The sequence below is a fragment of the Chanos chanos genome, chromosome 14 (assembly GCF_902362185.1).
Source record: "Chanos chanos chromosome 14, fChaCha1.1, whole genome shotgun sequence".
Lineage (NCBI taxonomy): Eukaryota > Metazoa > Chordata > Actinopteri > Gonorynchiformes > Chanidae > Chanos > Chanos chanos.
The window spans coordinates 11637887-11648856 of NC_044508.1; the positions used below are offsets into that span (position 1 = coordinate 11637887).

Sequence of the window (10970 nt, forward strand, 5' to 3'; positions counted from 1 at the left end):
CTGTTTTTACTGAAGGATAAATTTACGTATGTCATATTTATCAGAAAATATGAGCATGTCGCCCATATGATGTTCCCAGAGAAAATGAGTCTCATTTATAAAAGCATCCCAAACAACTAAAAACTCAAGACACGTTTCAAAAAAGCAGGTCTTTATGTCAAACCAAGAACCATTACATTTGTAAAAAATACACTGTGTTTGCATACATTAGTTTTCATAATTTTAAGGCACAGACTTACAATGTTTTGTAACCCTTTTGAAATTTGGCTTTTAATAAATGTTTGTTCACATGGAACCACTAGCCCTGGAGTATAGTTTATGTCTATATAAATCTGCACGGATAGTTAAAAAAATGCTTTTAAATGTTTTTAATAGGCAAATGCTGCTTTTAAAATTGCTCACTATGGTCCAGACTACCTTCATACTTGATATAAGCACATAAATGAACATATTCATAGAATTTTCCAATATCAATTCCTGTGTCCAGGTTTGGCACTAATTTATACCATAAAAGAACTAAAAAAAAGCAAACAAAAATACAAAAAAAAGTCAAACAAAAGCAACATAAAGATATCATCCAAGCAATACAGTGCCATTGGACTAGCTCATGGCATTATTTTGTACTGTTGGTTCAACTACAGTGTCCTAACATCTGTAGGTTTTTTAGCTTTTAGCAATGGGAGGCAGAAAGGCGTATGCTTGACAAGCCAAGCGCGCGGGACCGGATGGGCGTGGGGCTTTTAGAACTGAGTACGGATTCGTTCCAGAGGATCTGTGTCCCACATCTTAGGATCCCAGGCCTGGAACCAGCCAGTGAAGGTGGGGGGCTCAGCGCCCTGTTTAATGGTGGTGATGGGGGTGCCACGGCGTCCAGAGGGGTCCGATTCAATGTAATCTTTGGCTGCAGATGGGAAAAAAAACCACAATCGTTTACTGTGGACCTTTAAGATATAAAATACTCGCAGATATCATAGTGAGTACACAGCAATCAAGATTTTTGACCTGTTTATAGAGATCACTAACTCACCTATCAGCATTGATCCAGTTTTCTCCACTTCATTGGCATCATTTCCAATCCAGAGAAAGATCTAGAAAGAGGGGAGGGGAGGCTGTCATTACTGCGCTACTGAGAGGTTCAGTGGAGAAGTATTTGACTATGAAACACAGAGAGATTCAATGCAGACAAAAATGTGACAAAAAAAAGAAACAGGATGTGGGCGGAAGACCGCCCCGAATTTCCTTTTTAACAGAGTGGTGCCTACAAAGTGACACCAGTGTGGAGTTTGTAAATGTAGACGATGATTTATCAGAACATCACAACAGTACCTGGTCCCAGGTATCCAGAAGCATGACATCATCAGTGGCCAAGTCAGACTGAGTGAAATCCCCTGGCACCTCCTCTGCCTAAGACACAGAGAGAGAGGGATAGAGAGATAGACAGATAGACAGATAGATAGAGAGAGAGAGAGAGAGAGAGAGAGAGAGAGAGAGAGAGGGATAGAGAGACAGACAGATAGACAGATAGAGAGAGAGAGGGATAGAGAAACAGATAGATAGATAGACAGATAGATAGATGGATAGATAGAGGGAGAGAGAGAGAGAGAGAGAGAGAGAAAGAGACAGAGAGAATTACAAATTTATGGTTGGTTGAAAAAAATTTCAAGACAGTAGAGGGAGATCACAAAATGTGATGTTAAGGGATTATTAAACAAATCTAAAAGAAGAGAACACCGGCTAAAAATAAACCGTCAATAAACATTTCCCTCGTTCGCCCCTCCCTTTCCCACACTCACAATGAGTCTGCCAGTCTTGTTGGAACAACCAAACAGACGCGGTGGTTTCACCGTCTTCTGCAGACTGCGGGAGGTCTGATAATCCTTCTTTCCCCCGAGTGCTGACCAGAACGCAGCTGAAGAGAACGGCAACAGAACATGAGAGAGACTTTATAGGGAACTGAACTTAAGCAAAAATGAAATATTACATGATGACGCAGTTATTTCCATAACTGTAAATGTGATAGTGACAATAGTGTCTCAGTATCTATGGCTGAGACACAAATAAAACAGGAAATCATTTTTCAGATTAGATCACAACAAAAATGATGCAAATCAGAACTCTCAAAAATAATTAAAAAAAATTATAGCTAACAAACTTTGGAGTAGACATATTTATTGTATAAAATAAAAATAAGTCCACAGTACACAGTCACTGAAACAAAAAAATAATCTCCCACAGACAAAATTCCTTTATGAAGATAAGTATAAAACCTGTAATTTACACACTCACAGGGTAATGTTTTCCTGTGTATCAGACAATGTGTGAATATTATACAGTTGGGATAGACACACCTGGCTCCTTGCCCTCAGCCACCTCTGTAGCACTGCCTCCCAGGAAACTGGCCACATATTTGGCAGCTGCCATCTCCTCTTCTGTGGACCCCACGCCCTTCCACACGAACAGAGAGTCAGGGGTCTTCAGCACAAACACGTCATTGGTGTTCAGGTATGCAGCAGAGGGCTCCACCTATTTTGGGGGATGGAGTAGCAGGGGGTGAGAGGAATAAGAAATTTTTAATAAACTACGGCTACAAATGTATCCACAGTAATAAAAATTAAAGTGAAAAGGCAACGCGTAAAAAACGAAAGACAAAAATAAGATTCGACTGGATGAATTTAGAAAGTAACAGAAGCGCTTTGGCTGTATTTTAGTGGTGATACACTCATTGGTTGTGTCCTGTCCTGAGAGCAGTCTCACCTCTACAGCTCGTGTAGCACGGGTGGTGCTCTGGCGGATGTGAAAGAGGCGTGTGCTACCAGTCCGGCTCTGGCCACCCTTACGTGAAGTCCCGCCCAGGTGGATGATCATTGGTTTCCCTTTAAACAGGCTCATCAGATGGGGTGGTTCCTGACCTTGAGTGACACGAACCTGTGAGGATTATCATGATAAAATAAATATCTGAACATTCAAATTATATCTAATGACTGAACAAAACAATTTTAGCTCATAAATTCAAATCAAAGTAAATCAATGGAATTACGCCCAAGACTTCCTGAAGTGGTCCGATTTGATAACGGGATCTACCAGAGATGTCAGTGCTTTTGCGTAATCATTTAACTCACCTGAACGGGTGCCCCTCCCATAGAGTCATCCAACTTGACTGTCAGAAATGCGGAAGCAGCAAGCTCATCCTGCGTGCACTTCAGCCCCTGCCTGAAAACCAAAATCAGTCAACCCCTCTATCCATCCATCCATCCATCTGTATATCCATCCACCCATCCATCCATCCATCCATCCATTCCAACATGAAGCTATCAGTTACTCAGTAGTTTGTATGATCCCTCACCAGGTGTAGATGATGTGCTGCTCCCTGCCTCCCTGACGGTAGGTATAGAGCACCAGGTAACAATCTCCACCATAAAACTGCCCATAGCTGCCAGGGTCCACGGGGACCTTATCCCCTCCCTCAACACGCCACACCTAGAGAAGTCAGACAAAAACAGCAAAGACAGTCAATACATATCTCTACATAGTCATATGTTTCATGTCTATGGCAATTATATAGTCTCAATTCTATTTCTTCCCAATACTTTTTTGCAACTGTTTGTTGCACTTTTCTCTACATAATCCTTACCTGGACCTTGCCAGAACCATCATCCACCATGCCGTGCTGTGCAGCCATGGCCTTGTTGGAGTGCAGGGAAGAGGCATCGAATGGAATCTGCTCCACCCGGGCAATGCGCCCGATGGTGTAGGCCTGACCAGGGCCTGTGGTCTGGTCTTTATCCTTCCAGTTGGAGAAGAACTGCTTGAACAAAGTGGTCTCACCTCCAGCTGGCATCACCTGGATCTGAAGAGCAGAATATAAAAATGGATTAGACAGTGTTCTATTCTATTCTATTCTATTCTATTCTATTCTATTCTATTCTATTCTATTCTATTCTGTTCAGTTCTTCTGATAATCTGTGGTCAGTTTAGTTGAATTCTTTTCAGTTTGGTAGACTTAGTTGCAGGAGTATGTACCTGTGTGTTCCTGGGGTAGTTTTTCTCTTTGATGAACTGCTCTGCTGCCTTCATGGCTGCTTTTCTCTCAGCTGCATTTGCAGTTGGTCCTGTAGTTCAGTTTAGATAACAAAACGGACTCCCGTTACTTTGTATCTCATTATGCATTTACATGGTTGAAAAATGTCAAAACGAAAGAAGGAAAAACAAGCAGGACAAGCAGAAAGTGTGACAGGTGCTCATATTCAATCCAGCCCATTTCAGTTATTCAATTCAATTCAAGCCCATTGTTTAGAACAAATATCCTTCCATACCTTTCCAAAGGAAGATCTTGCTGTCTGCTCCATTGTCCAGGATGTAGCATTCACTTGGGGAGAGCATTTCCTGTCTGAATGGGCTGCTCTGGGCCACCACTGAAGTTTTCATGGAGCCTGCCGCATCAGAGATCTACAAAAGATCCAAAAAGGCATTGGATTACCGGCATTTATGTATACATATCGAAATCAGTTAAAGTAGTGCATTGTAAGGCAGCAGCTGGAGGAGAGACTTTTCTACATTGCAATATGTGGGTCATTTATTGTTTCACTAACTGTGAGATTACAAATTGGAGACACTCTCCATACAAGCCTGAAACCCAGTCACACGTCTAGAGAGTGATTTACAAGAGTCAAAAATTCCCCCATCGTCACGTCATCATTTACAGAGGAGTGTGCTCGACAAGTGATCACAAAACCATCTGTACCATTTGGCCATATTTGGGCTGGAGTAAATTACCACTAAGGCCAGAGCCCCTCAGAGGACAGTACCCACTGAACAAAGATTCAAGTTACGCTAGATATGCTGAAGCCCTTGTCTTCTTCCAAATTTAAGTCCTGCTTGCTTAAGGAAGCTTAAGGAAGCATCAACTTTGCGTTGTCAGCGGTCGTCTAGTAATCGTCTAGTAACTCTGGCATCTAGCTAAGCATGCCATTGCTCTTCCTTCCCTCACTGCCATTAGCGTAAGTAACTCCATTAATGCATCACTTAGATGGCCTCTCTTGGTTAAGTGTGCCTCTTTGTGACTGACAGTTAATAGAGTGCGTGAGCATGGTTTTATCATTCAGGTAAACTAAAGTTAGCAAGGTTATTTTACAGTCTGTTTTTAGTTCTTAGTACTTCTGTGTTTAATGTAGAGATCACTGTCTGCTGTCGGTGTCCTCTGGTTTCCATCTGAATGCCTGTATTATTCAACAAGAGCTCTCTTTCTGTAGCTATGATAAACATTCACATTCACTGTCTATACTGTGGGAACATGATGAGTTATTTTTTAGTTTACTGAATGTGGTGATCCAGGAACTTGGTTCTTGGTACTTCATCTTAGATAATTGAATTCTAAGGGTGTGTAAGGATCCTCATGAATTTCTCAGGAAAGTTGATAGAATTCAGCCTGACACAACGGAATAGTGCTGTTCTTCCTTCATTACACTGCAGGATGCCACAGCGTCATGCGTGGTTAACAGGGCCGTAATTAGAAAAGGGTAAACCGTCAGAACATCACAAATTATCACATAATTATAACATAACTATGAGACAGGATGTCAACCCATGATGCGCAGGTGGCAGAGAGAGAGATAGGGGGTGACAAGCCCTGCCTTGACCCCACAATATGACCTCATCATAAGCCAATCATTACAAGTGGTATTGTACTGGCTACTTTAATGCTTTTATTTAGTGTATATTTATGCTAATGAACAGTTTTCAATTTTCAGTGAATTCTAAGTTCAGGGTTCGGAGCTCAGGGCTATAATTACAGTTGTTCAGAGAAACTGCACGGTGACTGGGTCAGATACTCAAGCACGGTTACGGTCATTGCTAAGTGACAACAGTATTCAGCCTAATATACACCGTGAACCATAAACTCGAATTTGTCTATGCCATTGGCACAAAAACATACCCAAACCCAAGACCAGTCCCATTTAGTAACATTCCAACGGCTTCAAATCAAGCCTAACAACACACACAATCAATGCTGCTTACCATGTACAGGGTGCCCTTCTTTGAGGTGGCCCTTCCAACAGCCTCATCATCGGCACTTCCGGCTGGGATATTGGGCTTAGGCCCAAGAGCCTGCAAATACATAGCTGAATATGTAATCAAACAAACAGTAAAAGCGCTTCCTGTTTTCTACTACTGCAGCACACCCATTGAACTTTGTATAACAGGGCAATAGAGCAAGAATTCTTTCATGACTATCTTTCTGTAAATCATGCATGTCAGTGCTTACTGCATACATTTCCTCTACTAGCCTTTCTGATGATTACATACTGTTAGAGGTGATATATAACTGTATATAACTTTGTTGCATTCATTGCTTTGACTACAATAAGATTAAATTTTATAAAATTATACTAGAATTATATTATAACATTAAATTATATTGTACTGTGTTATAATATAAGATTATATTATATAAGATTCAGGATTATCTTGACTTTTAGCAGTGACTGTAGCTAATGGGAGCTGACAGGTTTCCCTTAACAAAGCACTCAGCACTTCTGCATGAAAGAATGTCTCTATCCAGTCACCAAGGCCAGCGTGTACTCACGCTAGGCTACATGTAATAGGTCCACAGGGAGCTCTTCAGCACTAACTCAAGGCCAGACCTGACTTCTACATGATTTGTATTCATGTTGCACCTGAATCATTAACACAACTTGGGTCCCACTTTTCCTGTTTTGTAGAGAATTCTGACATGACAACTTACGTCAATCACCGGCTGAGGCTCCGCCCCATCCTCCACCATGTGGATGTGGGCACGGCCATTTCTCTCATTATCACGGATGTCAATTGCCACCTGTGAGGCTTTCAGACGCTCAAAACGATTACACTCACTCCCACACCACTGATAAATGTCCTGCAAATGGGACAAAGAGTACAATGAACCCATGAAGCAGAATGGGCAAAGATGAAAACATTGGTTTATTACTGTGTAATTTGTGTTCTGTATTGTCCTATGCACTCAATTACACTGCACATCACAGTAATTGAAAGTTGTTTCCAATTACGTGGCATAAATATGTTTTTTCACACATAGATGATTCGACCAACTCATTACCAATCCTGCCCCCGTTCAGCCCTTACCTTGCCAAGGTCAATGATAAAGCAGTCTCCTCGGTTGAAGCTAGCCCAGGCTAAGCCCACCTCTTTGGCCCTGATAGCCCTCCGTCCCTTAATGTGGAGCAAGCGCTTGACATTCATGTCATTGGTCACCACATGTTGGAAGCCAGAGGCCACGCCCCCTTTCTGTATAGGATTGAGAAGAATGTAGATACGCTTTGAGTGCTGAGCATTAGGTTATTTGGTTTGTTTTAAGTACATTCCACGGTTTACCACACCCAACCATTTACTTAGGCTGTCTCAGTTTTTATGACTACTTCTTACTTTGTACTGCTTTTAATCTCTTAATCCAGTGTTAGTGAGAAATTGTACTCGCTCTCTTTTTTGAGAATTTGTACTTTAAGGTCTTTGGTCTTGTAATCTCAAATGGGAATAATTTGCGGCAGTGGAAACTGGGATATTAGGAATATCATTTACTGGAATTGTTTCTCCCTGGTTCCCCTCAAAGCTTTCTGAACAAGACGCTACCAACTGCCTGCCAGATTTGGAACCAATTAGCTCGCCAAAATGAAACACAGATGAGGCCAGCCTTAGTCAGTTTGCCGCTCCAAACTCACCATGGCAACGCCCTGTGGAGAAAATGTTCTGGGACTGGAATACGAATACTGTCAAGTGACCCTTTTAACATGTGTCTCTTGAGATCTGGACGACAACAATATTTTTCTGAGCTGAGATTGTTAAAATATTACCAAAGGGTCTAAAAATAATATGATGCATATTTAAATAACAACAAGTGTCTCATGATGTGAAAAACATCACTGCCATAAACTTCATTGACGTAAATTCATCAGCTTAACCAGTAGTTAGTGTTGTCTTATGGCAGGAGTAAGCAATAGGCTACTCTAGTGATTTTTAATACCGGTGTGTGTCTTGTGTGCGGACAGTATTGATTTCTGCTTTGAATATCCATTAAGCCATGGAGTTTACAATCCCTGTGGACTTCAACCCCATTATCAGCTACTACTTTTACCTTTGCAGAAAATACAACATTTATGGAATGTTGGGTATTTTTCCAGGATGAGAAATCAGGAAAAAGCCATGTTTACTAATATTTCAGTAAATCTTGTCATAGCACTTGGTAACAGCCAGGTCAAAGGGTCAGAGTATATCACAGTTTATGATCAGAGTTTTTTCATAATAATATTAGTCTCACCTTGTATTTGATGCCAGATTTGAAGTAGCCCAGAAAGGTGACAGACTCATTCTCCTGGACCTCTCGAAACTGCACTGGACTCCCACCGAGGAAATCATCCAGCTGGGTGGCAAAGATGGCCGCAGCACCACTTTCATCTTGAGAGCATTCATTTCCTAAGGGCAAATAGAACATGTGTGTGTCTAATGTGTCTGTCGAAGATTGCTTTGTGTCGATCTCGCTAATGTGTTTATAGACAGCTATCTTACCCAGCCACATGTGGATACTGTAGGAGGGGGCAGGGGTGGTGAAGAGCAGGATGTAGGCATCACCGGTGTAGAAGTTGCCATGGAGCTGCTTAGGGACAGGCTTCAGGTCCATCTTCTCTATCCGCCACACCTGAAGGCCTGGCTCCTTACCAGCATTCTGGAACTCCTTATGGAAAACCATGATTCTAGAGGGGGGGGGGGGGGGGGGTAAATCAGATTTGTGGTTTTGGTTTTGACTTTAAATCCATTCCCTTCAACATGAACATATTCAGAGTAGCCTAGTGAATACACTAACCACTGAAAGTAAAAATAGAGTAGTACGGTCACAAGCAATTGCAAAGTGAATGTTTTTGCCATGCATATGACTACTTGCAGTACTTTTCAACTATGAGCCAAACATGTATTGTACACAGTTTTTGTACACTTGTATACAATACATATGAGGGTTCTCAGAAATGTGTTGTTTGTGTTTGACCAAATACTTCGAAAATTAAGAGTTTGAAAGCCTCAAAACAGCATGAAAAATGAACAAAAACATTCTGAAAGAGCATACAAAAACATGTATTTAGAGTATACAAAGGTATACAAAAAAATACAAAAAAGTCTAAACAAACCTGAACTCTTTTTTTCCTAGTCCCCGAGGTTTCCAAATATCATATGTGACTGAGCTGTCAGCAGCATTAAAATATAGAGCACTGCGCTATCTGTTCCTGTTATCTTTTGCTCTGAATATGGAATAATACTCATTCCCCACTTACACGTTAAACATTACATTTTAGGTCATGATTTTGCTTGCCATAGGTGAGGCATGCAAGGGCGTACCGATAACTCTCTAATGGTAACTTGAAAGGGTATCACGCAAAACAAAGTCATATATTCTCTAACTGTCCTTGCTATCAAGAGAATAGCTCTATTTATGTCAGACTCATATCTTAATTCTCAGTAAAATATTCCCTATGAAGCAGCTCCGCAGATAAACACACCTGACGAAATGCCAAGTCTTAAAATAATATATTTCACGAATGCTTCAAACAATAAGCATGGGTTAATCAGTTACACTTAAATTTGTATGAGATCCGGGAGAGTGCGAGTGATTTCTCTGAAGGCAATTATGCCCAAGCCACTGCTCAAACCATTTGGAGCCAGTTAGATACTTACCAAGAGGTATGTTCTCAGCGATGTAAATTGCAATAACATATGTGATTCCCTAAAACTTATTATAACTTCAGTCTGGCCTAGCGGCGCATACACTCGGTGTTGATCAACAGGGTGTAGTCGACGAGATGACTCATACAGTCTGAGTACTGGGGGCAAACTTTGTTGCTTCCTGATTAGTCAGGGAATCCCAAACTGGGTGCCCATGAATCGTGCAGCAGTTTTTAAACTCTTATGCAATTATAGAAATGGGGACAATGTTTGTGGCTGTTACATAATAGTTGGCTGGAAAATAATTTACGGCTGGATGCTTTTTTTCCCCCTCTATTTGCAGTGCTTATCTAAATGTGCACTCAAATGCAATGAAGAAAGAAAGAAAGAAAGAAAGAAAGAAAGAAAGAAATCACCGGGTATCGAGTTTGTCTCCTCAAATTTGGAGAAAAACATTTGAAAGCATTTGCATGACGCTTTTTAGGTGTATATTAACAACAGTCCTCTGTTTTAAGACAAGCTTGTAACAACATGTCCGTTACATTCCGCACTTTTTTGGAAGACGATAAAAGATGCTTCGCGCAAACAACGAGAGGGATGAGCGCAAATTCAATGACACACTATGCAGCCCACTTCAGTGAGGCGGAACGTCGCTGACACACCATATTTCATTGAGAACTCCAGAAAAACAAAAGGGAGCATCAGATTTTGATTTTTCTCTCTTTTAAACAGACGAATAGATTTTGGCTGTAGTCCCACATCGCTAAATGTATTTAAAGGAAATCTCGCTTCGCCTGAAACACCAGCTATTCTGCATGACTGCTTCTGCTCGAGACCAACATCTAAATAGTACCGTTAAAGCACCAGCAGACTATGAATAGTTAAAGTGTCCAACCTACCTGGTTAGTCTATGTGAGAAATAAAAGTTTTGCACTCGAAGATGAAGGCAGATGTGGTTTTTCCAGCTGCTGCAGCGTACTCCAGATTCTGCAAGACATCAACAGTGAGCACGCCCTCTTTATAAGACTTACAGTTGTCGGGGGAGAGGCTATTTCTTGACCAATGGCACGCTTCGTTTTTTTTTTTCTCTTTTTCCTTTAGAGGAGCAGTGATCCTACGCTAACAGTATTGCTTGTGCAAGTCGATTTTTTGGGGGCCCGTTATTATGCAACAGTGTCAGAGATGGTGTCCTTGGATCAGTAAGTTTATTTTCACTTTCGTAATTATACATACATGTGAAGAATCACTCTCTCAGCTCTTCATATGTG

The 10970-nt window shown here is 41.2% G+C and overlaps 1 protein-coding gene across 1 annotated transcript; it reads right to left on the reverse strand.

Annotated features, from left to right (window-relative positions):
- Nucleotides 1-142: 142 nt before the first annotated feature.
- On the reverse strand, nucleotides 143-10710 carry scinla (scinderin like a). The gene is made up of 17 exons (XM_030791245.1): nucleotides 10602-10710; nucleotides 8557-8741; nucleotides 8309-8463; nucleotides 7120-7281; nucleotides 6743-6892; nucleotides 6016-6105; nucleotides 4314-4446; nucleotides 4021-4109; nucleotides 3632-3847; nucleotides 3344-3477; nucleotides 3120-3210; nucleotides 2755-2925; nucleotides 2349-2523; nucleotides 1794-1909; nucleotides 1327-1404; nucleotides 1028-1088; nucleotides 143-901 (listed from the first exon to the last, which is right to left on the reverse strand). The coding sequence occupies exons 2-17, from the start codon at nucleotides 8735-8737 to the stop codon at nucleotides 741-743; spliced, it is 2163 nt and encodes a 720-aa protein (XP_030647105.1). The 5' UTR covers nucleotides 8738-8741; nucleotides 10602-10710; the 3' UTR covers nucleotides 143-740.
- Nucleotides 10711-10970: the final 260 nt, after the last annotated feature.